This window comes from Rosa rugosa, chromosome 7 (genome assembly GCF_958449725.1).
Source record: "Rosa rugosa chromosome 7, drRosRugo1.1, whole genome shotgun sequence".
NCBI classification, from domain to species: Eukaryota; Viridiplantae; Streptophyta; class Magnoliopsida; order Rosales; family Rosaceae; genus Rosa; species Rosa rugosa.
In genome coordinates, this window is record NC_084826.1 from 4,566,737 (window position 1) to 4,593,112 (window position 26,376).

Sequence of the window (26,376 nt, forward strand, 5' to 3'; positions counted from 1 at the left end):
TATCTGAATTGGACATTTTTAATTCTATATGATGAAAAGCTATGGGGCCTGCTTGGATCATAATCCCATTTATTCTTTCTAATGAACAAGAAGAATAATGAAATTTAAAGCACCGCCCTAATAGTATAGGGTGCAAAATTTGGGGATTTGTTCCTTTTGTTTGCTCGAATTTATGAACTCAATTCGGGTATAAATTTTTTAGTATCATAATGGCGTAACATAGAATTAGAATCGTATTCATAGGAGATTTGAATCTTAAATATTGCGAGTTTCTTAAATTGAGTTGACCCGGTCTATTCAATATCCTATTCCAAGTTTTTAACTTTAGCATGTCAGCAAATAATGAACTTGTAAAGAAATGTGATGGTATTAGCAAAGCAGAAGAAGATGGTTATGCATACAAGTCAAGTGGCTGCTTTGCAATTTTGCAAAATCTAGTATGGCCAAATTGCCAGAATTTGGACACATCCTTTGATTTGGTAAACATCTCTGTATAAGGAAGAGACCTTGAAGTTACCTTGAAAGTGGTGAGGATTTATGAAGAACAGGGCTTTGAATTCACCTTGAAAGTGAAGGTCTTTCAAGTCAACCCCCTACAAAACAAGTACGTACATTGATAAGTTGGTGAAGACCCTCCTACTTGATACTTTAGACAAGCCAACCCCAAATCATAAAAGAATAAAAAGTGACCAGTGGCGACTAGTTCCCCAAGTCTTTTTCTAAGAAAAAGAAAAAGGGAAAATACTGAACATTGGACACTGTAAATATCACTGTTCAAGTCCCAATAAATACCACACACCCTTCTCCTCACATTCCTCAAACTCACTGGGATTCCAAAACAATCTCAAAACTAACTTTTAGTTCTTGGAATAAATTCCAAAGAATAGAACTTTAGTTCAGTTAAAAGACACAAAGATGCTTCATTTCAAGTGTCATCATACTCTTCCTCTCAACTTGATCAGAACCAAACCTCCTCCATCTCCATGTGGAGCTCGCCTGAGCTCAGCTGTTGCAGTTAATGGCAGACCACTAGCGCTCTTATTCCGTGCTCCTGGGTCCTTGTTCATGGCCAATGTGAGACGATCTCGGCCGTTGACTGTGTCAGCTGCCAAGTCTTCCCAGAGCACCACCACCATTGATCCTCCAAGTGATGACACGAAGATCAAAGGGACTGTGGTTTTGATGAAGAAGAATCTTCTGGAGCTCAACGACCTCATAGCATCTTTCTCCGACCGTGTTCATGAGCTTTTCGGGAAATCTGTTTCTGTCCAGCTCATCAGTGCTGTTAACACCGACCCTGGTGAGAATACTATTCTGCTATTCGATTTTTGCACATTCACTATTTCAATGTTTTCTGGGCTAGTTGATCCGTTTTTGAATTGGTTTCGAATTTGATGTGTTTTTGTAGGAAATGGGAATCAGGGAAAAGTTGGGAAGCCCGCTTATTTGAAGAATTGGATCACCAAATTTACTCCCTTGACAGCAGAAGAGTGTGCGTTTGAGGTTAATTTTGATTGGGATGAGAAGATTGGAGTTCCAGGAGCTTTCATCATAAGAAATGAACATAGCAGTGAGTTTTACTTGAAGTCTCTGACACTCGGAAACGTTCCCGGAGAAGGAAAAGTCCACTTTGATTGCAACTCATGGGTGTACCCTGCTGACAAGTACAAGAAAGACCGCATTTTCTTCACTAACAAGGTAACAGTTTCGACTTTTTAGCATGCCGAAATCACTGTAAATTTCTGTTCAAGTTTGTTGATAGGTTGATCTTTACTTATGTGCAGACATATCTTTCGAGTGAGACGCCGGTTGGACTAAAGAAGTTTAGAGAAGAAGAGCTAGTGACCTTGAGAGGTGATGGTGTTGAAAAGGGAGAGCTTCAGACATGGGACAGGGTTTATGACTATGCAACCTACAATGATTTGGGGAGTCCAGATAAGGGTGAAAAATATGCCCGCCCAATTCTCGGAGGGTCTACCAAGTTCCCTTATCCTAGAAGAGGAAGAACTGGAAGACCAGCAACCAAGAAAGGTCAGTCAATTGATATTGGTGTTTGATTATATGAGATTTTTGTCTGTACTCAGTTACTACTGAAAATTTGGTTTTTGTAGTCATTGAAATTTTTGTGCTTTTATCTTCATAGATCCCAACAGTGAGAGCCCTCTGCCTCTTATTGAGAGCTTATTTATATATGTTCCAAGAGACGAAAGATTTGGTCACTTAAAGATGTCAGACTTGATTGCATATGCCCTGAAATCCATATCTCAGATACTTAAACCTGATGAGCTAGCTACTCTACTTGGCCATCAAAAAGAGTTTAACAGCTTGGAACATGTACTTAAACTCTATGAAGGAGGATTAGAGTTGCCAAACGGATTGTTGAAGTTTGTTAGGAGTACCACCCCTGCTGAGACGGTCAAGGAACTTTTCCGAACTGATGGTGAACGATTACTAAAGTTTCCAGTGCCTCAAGTGATCAAAGGTGTGTACTTAACATGTAATGCAGCCGCTTAATTAATTTTAATTGTTGGCATCATTTTAAGAACAATACTTGTAATTGTTTTACCTGACTCTGGTCTTCTAATAATTTGGATTAGAGGATAAGTCGGCATGGAGAACTGATGAGGAGTTTGCAAGAGAAATGTTGGCTGGTCTAAACCCTGTCAGCATACGTCGTCTCCAGGTAATTTGAAGCTTTCATTATCTATTGTCTACATTTTTTATGCAACAGTCAAGTGCTATAGCTAGTGTCATTGTTATTCATCCTTGGTCATAATTGTTTCGACATGTACTACAGGAATTTCCGCCAGCTAGCAAGCTAGACCGAAGTGTATATGGAGATCAAACCAGTAAAATAACCAAAGAACACATAGCAGATAAATTAGATGGACTCAGCATAGATGAGGTAATACTATTTGCTTACTTCTTTCACTATTGAGCTTGAAGCAACTAGTCCCATAGTTACTGAAATGTATTTACTTTAACAGGCAATCAACAAGAACAAGCTATTCATACTAGACCACCATGATTCATTGATGCCTTACCTGGAGCGTATAAACTCAACTGATTTGGTAAAAGGTTATGCAAGCAGGACACTCCTTTTCTTAACAAACGATGGGACTTTGAAGCCAATAGCTATTGAACTGAGCTTGCCACATCCTGGTGGAGTCGGTTGCACTAGTGAAGTCTACACTCCGTCTAGCCAAGGCGTTGAGAGTCACATTTGGCAGCTCGCGAAAGCTTATGTGGCTATAAACGACTCAGGCTATCATCAGCTCGTCAGCCACTGGTATAACTCTGTCAAATAAAGCCTAGCAAATTAGATCATTAACTTCTTTGTTCCCTTTTTCTTAAATTCATCTTGAATATCTTCGAGTTTTGTTGCAGGTTGAGAACTCATGCGGTGATTGAGCCAGTTATAATAGCAACAAACAGGCAGTTGAGCGTGCTTCACCCGATTCACAAGCTTCTGCATCCTCACTTTCGTGACACTATGAATGTAAACGCAGTAGCGCGACAGATTCTCATTAATTCTGGTGGAGTGCTAGAGAACACAGTCTTTCCTGCAAAGTATTCCATGGAATGGTCATCTGTTATGTACAAGGACAGCTGGGTTTTTCCTGAACAAGCACTCCCCAAGGATCTGATCAAAAGGTAAAAATCTTATCATAGAAGACGTTTATTTACAGAAAGTAACACTACGACAATGTGATAACTTTCCTTTTTCTCTGTTCAGAGGAATGGCAGTTGAGGATTCAAGTGCCTCACACGGTGTGCGATTACTAATAGAGGACTATCCATATGCTGCTGATGGGCTTGAAATCTGGTCTGCAATCAAAACATGGGTGGAAGAGTATTGCTCCTTCTACTTCAAAACTGATGAAATGGTTCAAAAGGACTCGGAACTCCAGTCCTGGTGGAAGGAACTCCGAGAAGAGGGTCATGGCGACAAGAAAGATGAGCCTTGGTGGCCTAAAATGCAGACTGTTGAAGAGCTGATAGAATCATGCACCATCATCATATGGACTGCTTCAGCTTACCATGCTGCAATCAATTTCGGGCAGTACCCTTATGGAGGATACCCTGCAAACCGCCCCAGCATAAGCCGGCGGTTCATGCCTAAGGAAGGCACTCCTGAGTACGAGCAACTCAAGAATAACCCTGAAAAGGCTTTCTTGGAAACAGTTACACCTCAGCTTCAGACCCTGCTTGGCATGGCCTCCATTGAGATATTGTCAAGGCACTCGGCTGATGAGCTTTACTTGGGGCAGAGAGACAGTCAAGAATGGACAACAGACACCAAAATCTTGCAAGCATCCGAGAATTTCAGAAACAAGCTCAAAGCACTTGAGGAAAGAGTGACAAAGATGAACAAGGATGACAAGTTGAAGAACCGGACTGGACCGGCCAAGATGCCTTACACTCTGCTCTATCCTACCAGCGAACCTGGACTTACCGGCAAGGGAATTCCCAACAGTGTCTCAATCTAGTGCCCTGTAGTGTGGTTATTACATAAGTTTCTTAGCATGACTATCTTAGATATTGCATTGGTTTGAGAATAATATCCAGGAAGTTTTCATGTTGGCCCATAATAAATGGAAAATGGCTTTATCATGTGACAAGCGACAAAAGTGCAATAAGGAAAGTAGAGATGAGATGCCTTTCAAGACACGAGAAAATTCAATTTCGAAGCAACTTCACTCGTCTTATTATAAACACGTACATTAACACATTAAGATTAGAAAGTACATCTATTCCGCTAGCAGAACTACGAACTATATGAACTATTAGTTTTCTCAATAGAAGAAAAAAAAAAAAACTATGAACTACATGACCCAAAACCTTTTTTTTTTAAGAGAAAATGCACCCATATGGAGTGATGAGTGCCAATTACCAATTTGGTGTGAAAAGATCAATTGGTATTGCCATTAAATTTATTGGCCCCACCCGATACAACTAATTGTCTAGACAACTAATTTGCTTGTCAATTCGCCTAATTAATTTATGGTCTCCACCAGTATGTAGGCTACAACGCTAACCCAATTTTTTCTAAATAAATCTAATCATTGAATTCGTATTCTGAATAAATACGAATTTCTTTCTAATCATAACTTTAAATATTGTATTGACAACACAATTTCTTGAAAAATTGAAGGCAATTACCAATTTTTTGGATAAACAGTGAATTGACAAATTGGCAATTGACATCAACTTTTGGTTCAAAAAGTTGAAATTGGGCCTAAAAGTTGTTGAAATCCAAAGTAGCTTTGGAGGAGATGGGTCGACCCGATTAGTTCCATCCAAATCGGATATAAAAATTGAAAACTCTATTCTCACTTTCTTCGGGTCAAATCTGCAAAAGACCCACCCACCAAACTCTTTCAAAAATAAACCGGGTCGGGTAACCGCCCTCTTCGTTGCGCCCAAATCAAAACCCCCTCCAAAACAATTCTAAAATCTTCCATAACCGCCCCGCCCTTCCACTCTCTCTCTCTCTCTCTCTCTCTCTTGTGGTCCATTTCCGTCATTTCGCACAAAATCCGATGCCGCCTTCCGACGGCTTCAGCGTCCGCATCGTCTCCGTCGACTTCTACATGGCGCCGCCCAACCCTGGCCTCGATATCTCCTACAGTAGCTTCCACGGTACGAAATCCCTACCCAAAACGACGCCGTTTTTCACTCAATTCGCTTAGATTTTTATCCTAGCTCACTTGCTTGGATTTCCAGTTGTTTACTCTTAAAATTGTGGAATTTGATAGTTCGTTGTGACAAGTGACAAGTGTGAGTGTGATTATGGCTTTTAATTTTTTTTTTTTTTTGAAATATTTGTGAAGGTGGGAAGGTGAATGAGGTACCTGTAATAAGAATTTACGGCTCTACTCCGGCCGGTCAGAAAGCTTGTCTGCACATTCACAGAGTAAGATTGTTACTTTCTTCTTCTTCATTGAAAAATTCTTATTTTTTTAGGTCTAATTCTAGTTTACTGTTGCATAAAATGGTTGAGAAATACAGCATCTTTGTTAAGAAGTAGTGCAAATAAAAGTAGTGCACTTGTGGTGTGATTTTATTGAGTTTTTTTTTTTTGGCGCTAATTTTTTGTTGTTTATTTTGCAGGCATTACCATACCTATTTGTGCCGTGCAAAGATTTACCGATTCAACCACATCAGAAAGGTATATAGCATGTTTAGAACTAGGGTGATATTGAAAAATGGATTGAGTAGACTCCTAGTAAGAAGGGGTTAAGGACTTAATAGGTTGATAATGCAAGTTTTGTATTTATGATTAGGCTTAGTGTCCTTTTGCAAATTTCTGTAATGGAGTTGTTGAGTTATTTTGTGTACCTAGGATGTGCCCCGTCGGCATTCTGATAATTCCTCTATATTGAAGTTGAAGCTCTTTTATTTGATTTTTGCTGTGATTATGATTTAGGTACCTTTGTTTTGGAAAACAGATGTGATGCATGAATGCTTCCTCTCTTTTTTCCCCTAAATGTGCAGGTGATTCGTACACATATGATATATCTCTTGCGTTAGAGAAAGCTTTGAAGGTATGGCTCATTGCTGTAGAGAGGGTGCTCTCTGCAATAATGTTGTATATGTGTTTGTGGTGTTCTGCTTGACATAGCTGGTACTGAAAGTATGAATCAATGAACTTTGTATGAACACTTACAGCTCAAAAGCAGTGCTGGTTCAAAGCGACAACATGTACATGGTTGCAGCCTTGTCCAGGCAAGGAAGCTTTACGGTTACCATTCATCAGAGGAGGTGTTTGTGAAGATATACCTGTATCCTTCGGTCATTCTTGATTTATTTTCTTAGCGGTCCAGGGGTTTTTTATGTGACACCTTGACAAGAAACTAAGCTATTATCCACATGATGTGACTCGCGCCGCCAATCTTCTTCTGGTGCTGTTCTTGAACATCTTTCTTATGTTTTAAATACTGTTTGAGATCAATTATTGTTAGTTGATATTGGGTTTGAACTATATTTTACCTCTGCTTGCATGTTGTGGTCTTTTTCTTCTTTTGGCTGTTAAGTAACATACTAAAGATCTTTTTGGTACTCTATTTTTCTGGAAGCATCACGTTGAATGACATGAGGTCATAAATTCTTAGGATTGACTCGAAGCTTCTGATTCTTTTTATTTATTACTTTTTAGAAGTTTATAGTTTTTTTTTTGGCCTGCTATTCAAAACTCTCTTATCAATCAAACTTGCAGATTCTCTTTAGAAACCCAAAATTGAATTTTTGATGAATGACATCATCATTATCAAATCCGCTGCATAAAGTTCCTATTAGTTCTTGTATACGTTTTCACTTCTTGCCTCCTTATTATGAATTTGAAATTTAGTTATCATATATGGATATATGCATATGAAATTGTGAATCACTCTTTTTATGGTCTTGGTTTAGCTTTTACATAATACATAACCGAGTCGATGCATGAATACCATTACTTGCTTTTCAGGGAGGTGCAGTTCTTGATAAATGCTTACAGCCCCACGAATCACACATTCCCTTCATTCTCCAATTTATGGTATGAGATTTGCGCATTAGTTATTGGGATATCTTTGCATGTTTCTTATCAAGAGTATCATTAGAATGATCTTTTTTCTGTCCCGACTCAAGCTTCTCTTCTTGGTAGATTGACTACAACTTGTATGGGATGGGTCATCTGCATCTATCAAAACTGAAGTTTCGTCATCCAATGCCAGATGCTTTTACCCCTAGGAGATCTTTTTACAATGGACTGCCCGGTCAGGACATAGATAATTTAACTGGGATGTCTACAGATGTCCAGGTCAAGTTTGTTTCTTCCCTTTCCAAATGACTTTGATAAGCATTAGCAGGCTGGTTCTCTTCACTAGGATATTTTAATGAGGATTATGTGTCATTAGTTGAATGATGTTTGGGAACTTTGCTTTAGGCAGATATTAGTGACCATCTGCTTTTTGGTTCACCGGTTTGGATATCGTCCACAATTCCAGTAGACTGGACATGGCTTTCTTCTGGTGATGTTGAGGCTTCATCAAATAGAGATGCTAACTGCACTAAACGACAAAGTATTTGTGAACTCGAGGGGGATGCTACTGTAGATGGTTTGTTAAATGCACAAATGGTGTCTTCTTAGTTTAATTACTATTTTTCTTTTCTGATATGATCAAGATGATTTATGGTTTTGCAGAGATACTCAATCAGCAGTTCAAAATGTATACATCCCTCTCGCAAACTCGTTCTGACGTGAAAATGGTTCAATCGCTTATACCAATTTGGGAGGTTTGTTGTCATCATTTATTTGCTATCTTTCCATGTGTTTTTAGATGTATTATAATTGTTACGGCTTTCTGTTGGTTTTTAGGAGTTTGAGAGAAATGGGATACACGAGGCAGCAATATCTTCTAATCCTGCTAAACCACTTCCAGAAGATGTTTTGAAAACTTTATCACTTGGTCCAGAATTTAATGAGAAACTTGTCAAATTGCATTTTGATACAGAAAACTCTTTGCCTTTAACTCAATTAAAGAAAGATGTAAAGTCTATGCACCAAATGACCTCTCCAAAAGATGGAGGAAATTCTGTTGGACTTCGAACTGATAATCTCAATTATGGAGAGATGATGGGATCTCTGTTGACACAAGGTTCTACTGAAGAGACGGATGCAAAACTGAATAAAGAACTGCCAGCATCTCAAGCGATTCAGACCTTAAATATGAAGGTATATAACTAGCTCTGGCTAGTTAGCGGTTTGCTCCTTATTGAAGTTACTGCTATAAGTAGTCTTAATGGACTTTTAACTAACAGTTTCTACTGTGGTGGAGTCATGGAGATAATTATTTGGAGCTTTGATTCCTATTTTCAACAATTAAGAATGTGGTTATTGAAATTGTCTTCTGCATTGATAAGCCATATGTTTTCAGGCTGCAGATAATGAAGCACTAGCTCTGCTTAGATGGCTTGCCACTTCTCAGGCAGCTGATGATTTGAACTCCGATGATGAACTTGTTCAGGAGACAATACTGAGTCCTTTGTTGCCTGCAACAACTATTGACAAAGTTCTGGAGAAAGCTAATATGGATTATGAGAGTGAATCCCAAAAGGAATGTCAGGACATCCTTGATTCAGTTGGCGACTTTGAGGGATCAAAGGAAAAAGATTCTTATCCCACTGATCGGAACTGTTCTTCCAAAAGTGAACCTGCATGTATGATTCCCCAGGTGAATGGTACTGGGGATGATGTTCTCTCAACTCCATCTCCTTGTGCCGGATCAATCGAAAATATTTCTGAAGTAGAGATGAAGAATGAACTTAGGACTCCTGAACCCCAGGTTACGAAAGATGGTCTAAGCTCCAATCATAAACACAAAAGGAAAAAATTATTATGGGGCTCTTTACCTTTGTCTGCGGCCCAAAAGCTGAAGACTGAGAGTGAACCTGTCAGTTTGTACAAGGAAACTAAGGATCCTGTTGGTACAAGTGCCTCCTCTGAAAGTGAAGTGAGAAAACATGCAGGCACTGATGCTTGTGATAGTACGTTGGGAAGATGCTCTCTGCGGGACTTGATGAGGAGAAAGCGATCTTATCGAATTGAGCCACCTGAAAAAGAAGATACACTTTATCAAATGTTGCATTTTGACGAACTTAATGGGAAGTCTCGTGATTCTTTAGCTGACAGGCTATCATTAGCCCGACACTCAGCAAGTCATGAGGCTTATGATGTTAAAACAACCAATTCTGGCTGTTCCTTGTATGGTAAACTTCCACTTTTGTCTGGCAGTGTCAACTCTTTAAATGCAAGTATGTTAGATGGAAAATTTGACACGAATATCAACATTGCTGCGGAAGTTGGCACTGGAGCAATTGCTCAACATGGGAACATCTTCACAGCCTCTTCTGAAGCTCCACCTGTGAATACAGGATTCTGGCAATTAAAGCCTGACAAGCTCGAGTCTGAAGCTTCCCTTGGCCGTTGTGAAACTTTCAATAAATCTAATGCTCAGACTTCCAAGTCAGGTGCTGAGGAAAACTTTTTTGTTGATGAGAGTCTTCATAGTTCTGCTGCTGACCCTGAAGTTTCTTGTGGAGATGGTCACACTGGAAGGGGCATTGATGGCTTATCTTCCAGAAGTGGAGTATCCGAGATACCTTTTGAGATTGGCACAAATGTCACAACTGACAAAACTGCTTTAAACAATGAAAGGTGTGGTAGCCAGAAATTGGGGAGAGATTCCTTTTTATCTGGGCTTAGTAACTTGTTGCCCTCGATCATCCAGTCTGATGATAAGGACTTAATTGGCATGACCTTCTCTAGGAAACCCCCAATTGCAGACTGGAAGGATGGGGGATTTCTGAGTTCTTCATATTTACAAGAGGGTAATTTACTAGCTTTTGAAATCTGATAAACTAAAATCGTTGGAATGGAATTTGAAAACTTTGTGAGTGTTTTACCCATGAAATTTGCATTAGTGTTTGTTATGCATCCCTTAAAAAATTTGAACCATTGGTTCTGTCTTTCACGTTAAGTTATTGGTTAAACATGCTTAATATCAGACCTTATTCCATTTATTTGTTATTGCTCCAGTGTCATGTTGTAACGCTTGTTTGAAATTATTGCTGATGAGCATTTATTTTTTCTATTCTAGAAGGAGCTTTGGATGATATTCTCCCATTTTTTGTGAGAGACTGCCAAAATGAGACAGACATCGAGAACAACTGTGTTAGAAATAGTGAGTCTCATTCTCATCAAGAATCTGCCTTAGGTGTCCCTACTCACTATCAAGCTGATGGCTCTTGTTTGTATCTGTTAACACCTGCAATTTCACCTCCTTCTGCCAAAAATGTATACCGCTGGCTGTCAAGAGGCGACAAAGGTACCTGCTAGACATTTCTTTGTTGGGCCTATTACATTTTGGAACTTTTTAACTCTTGAGACTTGGTTATTGACTTCTAGGTACTACTTCAGAAAGCAGTGCCATCAGAAGTGTGAATCTAAAAATAGTAAACTAGTTATGTGTTCCTGGAAAATAAAATTTACACTTTGGAAAGTAGGAATTTCTTACCAAGTGTGTATAAATCATGCAGGATCTTCTGCGAGTCTGACTGGTTCACAGAATTCTTTGCCTAATGATTTGAACGAGCCTTCACTCAAATATTGTTCTGTATGTGATGTGCAACCTAATCTACCCCAAGGACCTCAAGTAGATAATAGAAATCTTGAAGCAGAAAGGATTCCTTTTTGTAATGACATGACAGAAGTATTGGAAAGAGAAGCCGATGTTATAAGAGTTAAAACATACCCTGACCGCTCACAAGATAGTTCTCAGATTTCAGGTCCAGATGGGAGATCAAAATCCACTCCGCTTAGTCAAACTGGATTTCGAGACCCGGCAAGTGTTGGCATTGGCCAGCAGCTGACGTTGTTAAGTATAGAGGTATATTCCACCAATTTTGTTTCCTTCTTTTTTATTTTAATTTAGTAATTTAAAGCAACGCTTTTTCTGGAAAGTTATATGAATATATGCTGCAATTAAAATCACTTGGTTCAAATTTATATACATTTACACAGTCCAGCTTGAAAGTGGAACATTGTTTGACAGGTTCAAGCAGAATCTAGAGGTGATCTTCGACCCGATCCTCAGTTTGATGCTATCAATATTGTATTGCTTGCTATTCAGAATGATTGTGACTCCATCGTTGAAGTTCATGTACTTATGCGCAGCGATGCTGAAAATTGTCAGAGGTAGAAATCATTATTCCTATATTGAAGATCTAATGTACTTTTCAAGATTGAGTAATTTGTTACATTATCTAGTTTTGAGAAAAATATTATGTAATCACTGGAAAGCAATAAGCACCTTTGTAATATGTAAGATCCCTGAAGATAGTAAGGAGCAATAGATGTTTTCTAGGTATTATTACTAGACATTTTACAGAAGAGTTTTATGCTTGTTTTTCCAGGAGTCATGACGGGATTTCTGACTGCAAGCTGTTTGTGTTTCATGAAGAGAAGTACTTATTTCATCATTTTATCAAGTTTGTATGCTCGTTGGACCCTGATATATTAATGGGTTGGGATATTCAAGGTGGTTCCCTTGGTTTTTTGGCTGAAAGGGCTTCACATCTTGGTATAGGTTTACTCAACAAGATATCTAGAACACCATCTGAAGCCAAGATGGTGGCTGAGGATTCAGAAGTTCCGGAGAAAGTCTTACAAGATAACCTGGCTGCTGACTCAATCGTTGCTGATTCAGTTGTATTAGAAGATCCAATAATTGAGGATGAATGGGGACGGACTCATTCCAGCGGTGTCCATGTTGGTGGTAGAATTGTACTTAATGTCTGGCGGCTGATGCGCAGTGAAGTGAAGCTTAATATGTACACAGTTGAAGCTGTTTCTGAAGTTGTGTTGAGGCGGAAAGTCCCATATATTCCTAATAAACTACTCACAAAATGGTTTTTAAGTGGTCCTGGAAGAGCAAGATACCGATGTATCGAATATGTGAAGGAGAGGGCAGAATTAAACCTTGAGATGATGAATCAATTAGATATGGTATGATAATATACTTCTTTTTGGAATGTATATGGCTTTGTCACCTGCTTCTTGTCTCTGTGTGTGTGTGTGTGTTTGGACTTTAGGGTGAATTTTATGCCTTGTAGGTGCGTACACTTGGATGTCAAGTGAGATATGAGGTTGCTTGTCTTTTAAGTGCCGTTTTTTAAAACTTCTCTTTTTCTTTTTTTTTCTATTGAAGCATGACTAAAAGTATTCTAATTGTTCTGATCTTTCTTCCGTTTGTCTTGACAAGACTCGTGATGCTATTTCTGTTGCCCTGGATCAGTCAATACAATATTTCGATGTTGACAGTATCATGTATTCTTCTATAAAAATTTTCGTATTGCTCCGATTGTAATGAGATTCATTATGACTTTACTTTTGCAGATAAATCGAACATCAGAACTTGCACGTGTCTTTGGCATTGACTTTTTTTCTGTTCTCTCTAGAGGCTCCCAATACCGTGTTGAATCTATGGTTCTGAGACTGGCACATACACAAAACTATCTTGCCATTTCCCCTGGGAAACAACAGGTTGCACTGAGTTAATTTCAATCTCTCTCTCTCTCTCTCTCTCTCTCGACTGATGCATGATGTTGAGTTGTATTTTGTTATATGAATGGTATTTGGTCTTCGTAACTGGATTTTTGTCACTTGGTTAATTTGTTTCATTCTGCAAATTCTTTAGAATTTCTCAGCATTTTTCATTAGTTTCTTTGCTTTGCCATTGGATTCTAGTGCGTGAGATGATACTTGCATAATGCACTTATCTCTACATTAAGTTTTGCGATTGACTGTATGATGACTTATTTGATGTAGGTAGCTTCGCAGCCAGCAATGGAATGCATCCCTCTTGTAATGGAACCAGAATCTGGTTTTTATGCAGATCCAGTAGTTGTTTTGGATTTTCAGTCTCTTTATCCATCAATGATAATTGCATACAACCTTTGCTATTCTACATGCCTTGGAAAAGTTGCGCCTTCAGAGCCAAATACACTTGGTGTCAGTTCATTTTCACCAGATCCACATGATCTGCATGATTTAAAAGATCAAATACTGCTTACTCCAAATGGTGTTATGTGTGTGCCAGCAAAGGTATTCTTATTCTATGTTTTATGCTTTACAGTTTTTGTTTGCATATAAAAAGCATGCATTGTATGTTAGCATGCACTCAGAAGAGAGATGAGATAGAGTGACATCCTTCCTTGATGTGATACAGGTCCGTAAAGGCGTACTGCCACACTTATTGGACGAAATATTGTCAACCAGAATAATGGTTAAACAAGCAATGAAAAAATTGTCTCCATCACAGAAAGTTCTTCACAGGGTATGGAATAAAAATTTATATAATTCTGTACATTCTTAAATCGTAATTTCTCGGCGCTGGTTCTTGGATAAGGATATCATATGCAAATGCTTGGATTATTTACTTATTCACATTCTTATCGTATTCCGTCGTTAGAATCTTTCTTTACTTGCATTAAAATTTATGCAATCAATTTGTTGACCAAACCTTTGAAGCTTAGATGTATATCTTTTAAGGTTGATTATTGATCATCCTCTCTTAACACAGGAGACAGTTGAATTACAAGATTATTGTTTCCTAATGTATGTAAGAGGCTTCAAAGTATGATTTCATCTTTAATAATGCTTATTGAAAGAATGGACATTGGTCTTTCAATGATTTTATCTGTAATAACACTTCTTCAAAGAACAGACCTTATTTTTCAATAATTGTTGATCTTGCTCTTTTAAGTATCCCCCAGCTTTGAGTCATCCTACTTACCAGGTATTCTTCTCCAGATATTTAATGCAAGACAGCTTGCACTAAAGCTGATAGCAAACGTGACATATGGTTATACAGCTGCTGGATTTAGTGGCCGCATGCCTTGTGCAGAGATTGCAGACAGTATTGTTCAGTGTGGCCGTAGCACACTTGAAAAGGCTATTTCATATGTAAATGCACATGACAGGTGGAAGGCTAGAGTTATTTATGGCGACACAGACAGGTATGCTGTAAATTTGTTATTAGAAATGGGACAAAAATCTAGAGCCAATCCGGAATTTTCATGATTTTCCATTTTTCTGTATATTAAGCAACAAAGCATATCATAGTTTAGTCTTTAGACTTGATTGTTTTTTGGGTGTGGTCTATTTGGGTGATTTTTCTGTTAATCAATTGTTTCTCTTGCTCTTGCACATTTTTGATGATTAGTAAATTTGTTACTGGCGTTGTGCCTTGCAGCATGTTTGTCCTTCTAAAAGGCCGCACTAGGGAAGAGTCTTTTCAGATTGGACAGGAGATTGCATCTGAAATCAGTGCTATGAGTCCGACTCCAGTTGCTTTGAAGATGGAAAAAGTTTATCAGCCATGCTTCCTCCTTACCAAGAAGCGATATGTTGGTTACAGTTATGAAAGCCCTGGACAGAGTGAACCTATTTTTGATGCTAAAGGCATTGAGACAGTTCGCAGGGATACATGTGGGGCTGTTGCCAAGACAATGGAGCAGTCTCTGAGACTTTTTTTTGAACATCAAGACATGCCTGAGGTACAGGTGCATGCGTTAAGGCTCTTTCTAAGGGTAAATGCTTCATTTACTTGTTTGGGTGATCACCTATGTTTTTGTGCACAGGTCAAAGCATACTTACAGCGCCAGTGGAAGCGAATTCTTTCTGGAAGAGTGTCCCTTCAGGATTTTGTATTTGCAAAAGAGGTTCGTCTAGGAACTTACCGTGCTAGTGGTTCATCACTTCCACCAGCTGCAATTGTTGCTACAAAAGCTATGAGAATTGACCCTAGGGCAGAACCACGTTATGCAGAGAGGGTACCTTACGTTGTAATACATGGGGAGCCTGGGGCCCGTCTGGCTGATGTGGTTGTGGATCCTTTGAACCTCCTGGCCACTGATTCACCCTATAGACTAAATGATCTCTATTACATCCAAAAGCAGATAATCCCAGCTTTGCAGCGAGTGTTTGGGCTTGTTGGAGCCGACCTGCAGCAGTGGTTTTCAGATATGCCCCGCCCAGTAAGGGAAGCTTTTGGAAAACGCCCCTCTTATGCTTCAAATCCACACCGAACCAGAATTGACTATTACTATCTTTCAAGGCATTGCATATTGTGTGGTGAGTTGGTCCAGGGATCAGCCCATCTATGCAATCAATGTGCTGAAAACAAAACTGCTGCAGCAGCAGCTATAATCGGAAGAACTTCAAAGCTGGAGAGAGAGATGCAACACCTTGCTGCTGTAAGCACTCTCATTGATTTATCCTTTACTGAAGTCCTGAACGAAATTAGATCATGCAACTTGTTTCCTTTCAGACTCTCTCTGCTCTGTTATGACATCAGTTTTACTAATATGTATTGTCTTGCAGATCTGTCGACATTGTGGAGGTGGGGACGCGCTTGAAGGAAATGGCATCAAATGCACTTCTCTTGCATGCTCAGTGTTTTATGAGAGACGCAAAGTTCAGAAAGAACTGCAGGGAACTGCTTCTGTTGCTGCAGAAACAGGTTTGTACCCTCAATGTTTGGTCGAGTGGTTTTGAAGACTACAAATAAACCCGACTTGATTGCTGAAATTTGAAGACTACCCTGATGAAATTTTCCAAAGGTGGTGTTGTATAGTTGTATAAAGGTGTATAGTAGCTTAGATGTACATTATTACGTTCTTCCACTTCCCTCATCTTGTAAATGCAATCGAATGAACAAAGTAGATATGCTCAGAGTTTGTGTTAACTCGAGCTAGTGCATATTTAACTAATGCTGGCAAAATGCAGCTAACAAGTTTGTAGAAAAGGTTCCCTACATCAGTGATTTTTCTGTAGCTCAAACTTAATATCAGTTTTTCAATCTTGCTTTAGTTTATCCATTTATGCAGCCATCTTAATACGCAGCTTGCATGGTTTTAACTTTTGAGTTTTATCTATATAAATAATTCCAATTCTAACTAAAGTAGCTTCAGGCTGACCGTTGAGAACTCGGAATCCCCTTGCAATAACTCCGCCTTCACTAGTAGAAAATGCACTGGTCCAACGTATGTGTTCATGCTTATAAAGTCAAATCTGTGATCCCTTTCAGCCAGTTTCTTTCTGAATCTCTCCGAGGCTTCCACTGTTTTAGTATCTGAAGTTTGCTCATTTGAGTATTTCGTCCCCAACAGTCCATCAGTAGAATGCATAGACCAGTGATGAGTGAAATGGCAAGGCTCTACAGCTATTATAAGTGGCTCAATCACTGCATGGGTATTCAATCTGTGACCAAAAGGGTAAAGGATAATTATTGGGATCCCACTCCAAGTAAGAAGATGAACTCAAAGCTTTAGCTTTCGATATTTGGGGTCTATAGCCAGCGACATAAGCATATATTTTGTTGCCCAAACAGGGTTCTGTCAGTGGTGGTTGTGTTCCACATCGGTGTCAAGTGACTGAGAAGGTTCAAAGACGAGTATAAAAATCGCAAGGATGCACATGAAAAAGCACTTACCTGGACGGGGTCAATGGACGATCAAGAAGGTTCATGGCCTAGGTTTGTGACCTCCATTGCACTTAGGAGGGGTGCTCGCCTATGGTCTCCTCATAGTAGGAGAGCCAACGTCATAATTTCTTGCTGTGGGGGCTTGCGTTCGCGCAGCCCCTGCCTCAAATACCATCTCAAAAATTCACTTGGTTCGTTAACTTCATTACCTTTTACTGCTCTAATGAACTTGGTTTTCCTACATGTTAACTTGTTAAGATATAATAGCCAATAATATCCACACTATTTTCTTCGTGACTCAGTGAGATGTAAAAAGCATGGTAGTGTAATAATGAAACATGAAAACCTTGATAGTAATTCTTCATGTTTCTGTAAGAACTGCTAAGCTGCTTGCCCAGAACAGTCAATCTTTTGGTTTCTACGGTAGCGAGGAGTTGAAATCACTTTTGTGTTATGGTAACAGTAAAACAAGCATCCGCAGCTGTTCTTTGCAGACAGAAGAGATGGTTAAACAGCCATGGATTCTATTGGTTTACAAGGCTAAGAATTGGGGTGGAGTAGTAATTAATCGCCATGCTTGCCTGAGATTTAAGTATCATTAATAGGTCTGAGGGACACAGGTTTATAAACGTAGGCAAATGTGCAGTTTGCTCTTTGTAAACGTTGTGCCTCCCACATCGTTATTGTTGTGGTGAAATAGAACTGAGGTGAGTGAGCTTGACTATAAAAACTGAAGCCCACCACAAATTTAAGCATGCCTTTCTCGGCCTTTTGGCTAAGATCAAGTGTAGTATCTGTTCTTATCAGTTTAATATCTGATACGTGGACCAATGGTTCACATGATATTAAATTAATTTTTTTAAGGGGTGAGTTCACTACGATAGCTTGCTATTGGGGCTTACATGTGTCATCCTTGTCTTGCACTATTGCAAGGTTTGGCGCATCCTACCAAATTAAGTTCAAATATTGGGCACACCCCTAACCCCCAAGGGTGTTTGATATATTCTTTAACAGTTAACTCAAAAAGTATGCTAGATGGTAGAAAATTGAGCATGGTTAACGTTCATCGGTTCATAGCAAATATAACATATTCTAACTCATGTGTAATGTGCTAGATGGTAGAATTTTGAACAGTGATTAACGTTTATAGCAAATGTAACATATCTTAAACTAACTCAAGTGTAATGTGCTAGATGCATGGTTTTACTTTCTGCACTACACCCGCAACCTCTGAGTCTGAAGCGGCTGAGCACAACATGAGGCTATGCAGGGCACCTCTCCAACATTGCCGATAAGAACAAGGACATGAAAGAACCTCACCACATCACACCAGTCACAAGGCCACCTGAAGCCTGTGCCAGATTAATGAAACCAAATCCCACAAGGTTGGCGGTCGATGAGACAACACCCTTACAAGGATTATGAGCTGCACCACATGCGGAGATTAAATAACCTGCATGCAGCGCTGAAGACCCTAGAGTTGTTGTGACAAGCAACGAACGCTCGGCAATATGATGAGGAGATTACCGTGGAACTCAGAGAGGGAACTCGAGATTGGGTTTGCGGCCGCCCACTCAAGTTCCCTCTAGGACTGTATGAATTGGTTTTTGAGGAAATACATTGACGTTATATTCTCACAGAATACATAAACGAAGAGAAACAACTTATAAATCATTATTAATTAGTATATAGTAGTAGAAGAACAAATTAAATCGGTGAGTCCATAAGTGATAGCCATAGCCATCCACCCTCCTAGGAATATCCTTGCACAAGACCTCAGAACTGGTGTCCCACCCAACACTGCTCCTACTCCTCCCAACACAACCAATGCAACGCTTGCCAAAACAGACACCACAGCCGTTCTTATCTTGTGGTCCTATATAAACTCAGCTCCCAGCAAAGGCACCACTGCACCTATAGAAAATGCAATGGCCGATGCTATAGCTGCTTTCACCGGGCTCGCGCGGCAGCATATTCTTCTTCTTCTTTGCCTGCTCTTCTGCAGTACGTATTCTCATCTCCGCCATTTTGTTCCATCATCTCTCTCTTCATTTGGGAGATCTCCGTGTCGTACTGAGCGTACACGGAGACAAATTCCCCTAGGGCCATGCTGCATGCCCCTGCTACTAGCCCAGCAACCCCGGGAAAGGAGCATGCCTTTCACATCTTGTTTCACAGCTCCCACGCCCATCATCAGCGATGCAACCGAAACCAGACCATCGTTGGTTCCCAAAATGGCAGCTCGAAGCCATTGCGTTCTTTTGGAGTAGTCGAAATTAGCGTCATCGATCATGTTCAGGCTCGTCTGCTCGTCTATTTCGGCCCGTTACCTCATTTCCATCACTTGAAATTTCTAGGGGCCGGGGTCAATGGGAGTTTGGTCACGAGCTCCCTCTGCAGCCATGAAAGTACGTTAAGCTTTACTATGTAGAAACAGAGAAAGAAAGAAGCTGGAAATATATAGAACTGCAACTCAGAAGCCTGGAGATGGAAATTATTATAGGTAGGTGGCGGGTAAGTAACTAGATAGTTAGGAAACGTCATTGTTGAATAGTACTGACCTAATGGCTGGAAGGAAATGGCTGGCATGCATGTTAAGTCTGGCCCCGTTTAATTTACGGAAGTGAAGTCATGACAAACCAATTTGTTTGCGTAATATTTTTGTTTCTCGGAATGCTCCTCATATGCGTCTAAGAGAATCTGATATCTCGATTTCTTTAGTCGTCGTCGTCATAGTCTGTTGGTCGTCGGTCTCAACGTCTGTTATAGTTGTCATCGACTCATCGGTGTCTATTATCAGCCCATGACCATTTGGTCTATAACAAAATTATCCTCTTTATAAATGAAATGTCGTGATTTCAACTCTTACACTTAAATAGTTATGTAATTAACAAAAGAAAAAAAAGTTTTGCCGTCCTCAATTGATTGCCTCATGCTAAACCCCGGTCATCTTTTTCTACCAATCAACTTCTTTTTATTTTGTAATTGTTTTTTGTTCTTTCTCCAAAAGATTTCTTTTATTTTTTTATTTGTCAATCACACAGTGTCCTCAAAGGCTTCCTAGGCCCAGAAACTAATCCGTGCTCGAAGGATCTTGTCAGAACGCTTCCTCCCCCCTGGCCACCAAGAATATATTGGGATTTAACTCCAATAAGCGTCGGCGGGATTTGAACCCGGGTGTGAGGGCTCCACACCTGAAGGCTCTTACCAACTCGACTACATGTGGTGGTTCTTTCTCCAAAAGATGATGAGTGATGACAATTATGTGGCCTTATTGGAATTTTTTTTTTTTTTTTTTGACAGAGTTATAGAGATTCCATTCAATCCCAAAGCCAGAACGGCACTTACAAATAATCCTCATATGTTTGTACCCTACATCAGTGGTCAAGCAGGTAAGGGAAAGAGTGTACCATCCACTATTACATTCTCGCTCAAACATTCAAGAGCCTATACAACTATAAATCTCAGCTTACACTAAGAAAACTACCTTGAATCTCCCTTCGTCAATGCACTCAATTGTGGTACTCCAGGAGATTCATTAACTTGGTGTAAAAAGAAACCATAGCAGTGCAGACTTATGCTGTCTAAACTAGCCAGTCTAACTTGGGCCGAAACCCACTATCTTCCCCAAAAATAGGGAGTTATTTGAAAAGTAAAAAACAGAATCATAAAAGCAAAAACTTAGAGCCCAAAAAGAAAGAGCCAGCCCAAGATCCAAACAGGATAGCCCATGCCAGGCCCAGACACCACCTCCTATAGTTTACTTTGATTGATTATCCATTATTCCTATAGTTTTTTTTTTTTTGGGGGGGGGGGGGAAATGCTCAATTAATCAAAATTCCCAAAGTAGTTTTACTTCACTAGGGGTTAAACCCTTCTTGAGAAATGAGAACCATGGAGGGTTTAAGAGCATAGTTACTTCCTCTCTCTCTAAAAAATGGCACAATCTCCGTACTCTCTACTCCTCCTCAGGCGTTTGATCTCTCGCTATTCCTTAAACCCAAAACCCTCTCCGCCTCTCTTCTCTCTCCTAAAACCCTTCTCTACCTCCTCCTCGAACCCAAACCCCTCCTCTCTCTCCGCTCGCCTCAGCTTCGTCTTCGACCAAATCGACGCCATCGAGAAAGACCGCTCCGACAAGGACCAAACCCTCCAAAAGATCCGAGCTTGGCGCGAATCCAAAAACCCCCAATCCCCAGAATTAGGGTTCGAAAATGCCCACCTCGATTCGATTGGTCCCTCCGCGGCGGCGGTGAAGAAGGAGGTGGAGGTGGTGCACCCGTGGCCGGAGTGGATTGAACTGATGGAGAGGCTGGTGCAGCAGAACTACTTTGACCATAGGAGGAAGGACGAGGACAGAATGGTCCAAGAAATGGGCTTTAATGCCTCTGAAATCCATGATGATTCCCAGGGTTTGGATTTCAGGGATTTCAAGGCTGTTCATACTGCCTGTCTTAATTTCGGGAAGGACCGGTTTGATATTTTCAGGTTTGTAGAAATGTTTACTGTTTCATCTAATGAAATATGAATGCTTTAGCTTGCATTGGATTACTGAAGTATCAGTGTAGTTCCGAAATGTATGTAGTTTGAAAATGTGAGTGTGTTCGTTTTAGATTGATTTACTGAATGAGTTTTGCAATTTCACATTTTGTTGTCGAAGTAGCTGTTGCTAATGCTTGTGCTGGGTAGCATTTGTTGTGTTTAGTGTTAGTGTAGTTGGTAGATTCTGAGTCGTATAAGTAATTTCAGGTCCTTGTCGAGACAGGATATTCAAATTTTGGTGGGTTTTGGATGCCCGAGTACGGACAAGAAGGTGGTTTTCTCTTCGAAGCTGTTAAGGAAGCACACCCACCTTGATGAAGGAGATGTGAGTGCTACCTAGACTAATTCCTGGTATTGCTTGCTCATATAGATTGCATATAAGTGATATAACGAGTAAACACCAACATCTTATTCCTTGTTGCTTTGCATTTCGCCTATTTGCTAATCGATCACTCTTGAATCCAATCTGGAATCTGCATGTTTACTATCATATGGTTGCTCGACTTGGCATTTCAAGTAATAGATTTTCTTTTTATGCCAGGTTTGTAGTTCCTGCAGTTTAAGGAATTCCTGTGAAAGAGCATATCTGATTACTAACAAAGAGGATGAGGCGCGGACTATTGATATAATGCGTGTTTTATTGACTTATGGCTTTGATCCTATAAATGGATCAGTACAAAACAGGTCACTTCTAAAACAAAAAACCGTTAAAACTGTAGTCCGTAAGTTGCTTCATCAGGTTGTCAAGCTGAGTTCAGTTCCAATAGATCCTAGTCTACCTCCTCCGGTGATAAAAAAGCCACCCCCAAAAGTGAAGCAGCCTCCTCCCCCTCCAAGAAAACGAGTTGGACGTGATGACATTGAGATGAAAAAAGGGGACTGGCTATGCTCTAAGTATGCTTCTGCTAATTATCTTTCATTTTCTTCTTTCTGTTCATGGCCAATTTCTTTCTCGTCTATCATTAGTACCGTGTTTAGTAATGTACTTGATGATGCATTTCAGTTTTATGTGTTCCTTTCCTAGCTGCCAGGTGAAACTTAAATTATTCTACCCATGATGCATTAAAGCACCCTTGTAAGTATCTACAACTTAGATTTAAGTGTCAAATAGCAATGATTTATTGATTGTGGCCTTGGCTATGATATGATGTAAAATCTGCTCTGCTACCCTCCACCACCACAATTTTCCCCTTTTTCTTTGAGAAATGCTTAACTAACTGATACTGTTAAGTTTTCTGTGTTATTAAGAAGCATAGATGAATTTAAAGAGCTCATTATGTTGTCAGTCAATTTTTATTTTGGGAAGTTTTCTACAATTTGCTAAGGATGCTGAATATTGGTATCAGGTGCGACTTCATGAATTTTGCCAAGAACAGCCTGTGCCTGCAGTGTGATGCCAAGCGTCCAAAGAGACAGTTGCTTCCAGGAGAATGGGAGTGCCCAGAGTAAGATATCGTTCTAGTACTTTACATTTTCTCCCTCTTGGGATTGTTCATTTTCTGTTAGAGACAACAATAGATGATGAATAGTTGTAGTTTTCATGCCTTCACTGAGTTCATAGTACCTACGGTGGGATGTTATTTTAGATTGTGCTGTTGTCCTATAATTATAGTAGTAATGCTTGTTATTTTATTTTATGTTCATCAGGGAATTTAATTAAGCATTTTTACATCTAGATTCTATTGGTTTAGCAGAATAGGTGAAGTTTACTTGATGGCTATTAAACTTGTCCCACAGGCTGACATCCTTTACAAACCTCGCATATGTTGGTTCTCGGCCTCTCCCATGATCTTTTATATGGGCACTTTAGAGACACATTCACATCTTTACATGATCTTTTATATGGGCCTTTTAGAGACACATTCACATCTTTACTTCAGCTCATTTTGGTTTACAAGATGCTTGCTTTTGCTTATGTATTTCCATTATATGGCAGGTGCAACTTTTTAAATTACAGGAGAAATATGGCATGTTTTCATTGTGATTGCAAGCGCCCACCTGATGAATATATTGAGAACAACATGCAAGAAAAGCAACGTGGCCCTAGGACTAGGATGGATAAGACTGCGATTCGGCCTGAGGCATCTAATGCCTGGAATTTTGATTTTGATGACAATGAGTCAGATGGGGCAGATGTTGCTGCTTTTGAGTATGCGGATCCAGTAATGAGTGAAGGGTCTCTTGACACCCAGGCTCAAGGGGAAAATTTTCGACGTCCTGAATATGATTTCAGTAAAAATAGGAGAGTGTCAAGGGTTGACAATGAAGAATATTCTGATGCTGACACTATTAAGCCAGGCAGAGGGTTTGATGATTTTGATGATGAAGATGATGATATTGACAATTACGAGTTGGACACTCGTCCTAAAGATTCAGCACAGAACACTTCTTCAATTGATTTTTCTGAATTGGAGGGATCTGAATCAGAAAACAGTGAAGGTCCCGACAATAATTTGCATGCTCGCAAAACACTCTCTCCATCTTACAATAAGCCATCTAAGTCTATGCATCGACGGGCAGCATTATCTGTCTCAGATGATGATGAAATTGATTTAAATTCTGACGAAGACCTTTCAGTTCTTCCCAACCGAAGATCAAGTCATGTTGCTGATTCTAGATCAAGAGGTAGGGGTAGAAACTCAACTGGTCCATCAAAGAGAGTAAGCTTTGTATCTGATGATGAAGCTGGGCTCTACTCTGATGTGGATGATGATCTAGATCAAAATATTAGATCCAGACAAGGTAAACTGAACAAATTGAGTTCTGGGAGAAAAGACTTTCAGAGGAGAAGAAATTTTGATAGGGAAGATGATTCAATGTCTGGTTCAGAATCAGAGAATGATGATTTTCATTCTCATAAAAATAGGCACAGAGGAAATAAACCAAACAGTTTCAAAGGTACACAATTTAAATCCAGCGGAATGAAGAGTGGCAGGAAGAACTCTTTCAGTGATGATGACTTTGATAGACCAACCCGAGGGTCTCGTGATAACAGAGAATTTCGAGGGAATGATTTTGATGGCAAGAGAATGAGTAACAGAGGTGTTGATAGGCAGAATTTTAAGGGGCCTAAAAGAGAAGCATTTGGAAATGGTGGTAGGAGAAACTCTTTTGGTGATGATTTTGATAGATCTAAACAAGTATCTCGTGGTAATAACAGAGGATTTCGGGAAAACAACTTTGATGGGCAGAGAATGAGTAACCGTGGCTTTGATAAACATGATTTTAAGGGACCTAAAAGAGAAGGATTTGGAAAGCAGCAGCGTGAAAGATTTAATAATGATTGGGACAAGGACAGGGACTTTGGTAACTTTAGCAATAGTCGACGCGTTATTGAAAGATAGATCCATGATAAGAATTGCTGTGGTGAACCGCCATTGTTTGTTCCTGTGGTGATGCAGCAAGTTGCCTCTCATATTAATGGAACAGTTACTGAGGACACGAGGATGTATGGTTAGTTCACCCTTAAGACTGGCAGCACACGACGGAGCAGATTGCCCTTTACGGATTTGAATTCTGAAATCATTTTCATTGCGAGGCAGGATCTCTTCAGGGCTGGGATATGTAACTAGTAGTTTTGCTTTAGCCGGCATCTAGACTGAGCCTCCTCAGACTATAGCATTATGTCTCATATATAATATCAATCCAAGTTCTTCAGAAATTTTTGCAAATGAACTTGGTATCTTATTCCAAATTTCCGTAGCATGACCTTTTGGATGATCATCTTCAGTCATTGGATGCATCTTTTATGCAGCACAATTTTAGTGGCGTTCACCTAGAGAACACACGTAAAGATTGTTTGCGGACCTTTTTTTTTTTTAGTAATACAATGAAAAATGAAATAAAGATTTTTTTAGTAAAATGGCGTTTATATAAAACATAGGTAGCCCTGTTTCAAAAAAAAAAAAAAAAAAAAAAAAAACATAGGTAGCCCTTTCACAAATGGATTTTTTTTTTTTTTTTTTGAATAGGAATTGATTGCATTAATAATCAAGTCATAGAAAGATGTCAGAGTTCACAGAACTTACATAAGTAAACTGATCGATAACCAGAAACATATCTAAGCAGAGCTAAACTCATTAATAACTAAGGGACGCTCGCTGCAAGCAAGCCTAACTAAGCAAGACAAACCTCGCTTTCTAAGGCAAAATCAATCATCTAGTCTATTTTGCCAACACGCAATTGTGGTACAAAAACAAACTAGAAACATCTTAGGAAAGCATATAGAGATTTAAACCCTACCTGAAACAAGACTTGCATCCAGAATGTCTATTGATAAGAGAACCTAGACAAGGGCCAACTCCTTCCCCTTAGGGTCAGAATTAACTCCATCTGCAGTAGCTAACAACCTCGACATTAGGTTGGTCTTCTTGCTGTTCCTCTTGGTCTTCTTACCTTGGTCATCATCCCTCTTAACCATTTTACTCTTTCCTGCAGTACCATACGGCATTTTGTTGAGACTTCCTACAAGACGACCACGCTTTCGCTTTGGTTGCTCATTAGCACCACCAGGTGATTCAATAAGGCCCATAGTCACTGCATCTAGAGTTCTCTTACCCACAGCCAAACTGAGACGAAGCTTTTTAGGGGAGATGGTTACCTCATCACCTTCTCTATGACGACGCACCCCCGTAATAGGTGGTACCTCCTGCTGTGGCTCCTCAAGCTTCCTGATCTGCACCTGTCTTCTAGCCAGGTGCATATTCACCACATGTTGCGGCAGAAAAGCTTCAGGAATGGACCGGGGAACCTGGGCTTGGAAAACTAGGGTTTGACCATTTGCCAAAACCCTAGTTGTAGTAGCACT

The 26,376-nt window shown here is 39.8% G+C and overlaps 3 protein-coding genes and 2 non-coding genes across 5 annotated transcripts; 4 read left to right on the plus strand and 1 right to left on the minus strand.

Annotated features, from left to right (window-relative positions):
* Positions 1–772: 772 nt before the first annotated feature.
* On the plus strand, positions 773–4,614 carry LOC133720211 (probable linoleate 9S-lipoxygenase 5). Its single transcript, XM_062146415.1, has 9 exons — positions 773–1,300; positions 1,409–1,698; positions 1,785–2,031; positions 2,144–2,482; positions 2,598–2,683; positions 2,798–2,905; positions 2,988–3,289; positions 3,388–3,654; positions 3,737–4,614. Exons 1-9 carry the CDS (start codon positions 916–918, stop codon positions 4,488–4,490), a joined length of 2,778 nt encoding a protein of 925 aa, XP_062002399.1. The 5' UTR covers positions 773–915; the 3' UTR covers positions 4,491–4,614.
* Positions 4,615–5,440: 826 nt separating this feature from the next.
* On the plus strand, positions 5,441–25,315 carry LOC133721821 (DNA polymerase zeta catalytic subunit). The gene is given in 29 exon segments (XM_062148556.1): positions 5,441–5,643; positions 5,835–5,917; positions 6,115–6,172; positions 6,499–6,548; positions 6,673–6,785; positions 6,863–6,905; positions 7,469–7,537; positions 7,646–7,801; positions 7,928–8,099; positions 8,186–8,277; positions 8,360–8,716; positions 8,919–10,371; positions 10,641–10,868; positions 11,080–11,429; positions 11,595–11,737; positions 11,956–12,547; positions 12,938–13,084; positions 13,370–13,645; positions 13,770–13,877; positions 14,354–14,559; positions 14,796–15,099; positions 15,184–15,798; positions 15,926–16,084; positions 18,221–18,227; positions 20,936–21,515; positions 21,777–21,894; positions 22,111–22,463; positions 22,916–23,014; positions 23,506–25,315. Coding segments are annotated over 29 exon segments (8,439 nt in total). The 5' UTR covers positions 5,441–5,543; the 3' UTR covers positions 24,914–25,315.
* On the plus strand, positions 17,029–17,190 carry LOC133724021 (U1 spliceosomal RNA). The gene has a single exon (XR_009853440.1). It is a non-coding gene; the product is annotated as a U1 spliceosomal RNA (small nuclear RNA).
* Positions 17,782–17,976, plus strand: LOC133724030 (U2 spliceosomal RNA). The gene has a single exon (XR_009853448.1). It is a non-coding gene; the product is annotated as a U2 spliceosomal RNA (small nuclear RNA).
* LOC133721820 (vacuolar iron transporter homolog 1-like) lies at positions 18,709–19,320 on the minus strand. Its single transcript, XM_062148555.1, is given in 3 exon segments — positions 18,709–18,985; positions 19,036–19,169; positions 19,171–19,320. Coding segments are annotated over 3 exon segments (561 nt in total).
* Positions 25,316–26,376: the final 1,061 nt, after the last annotated feature.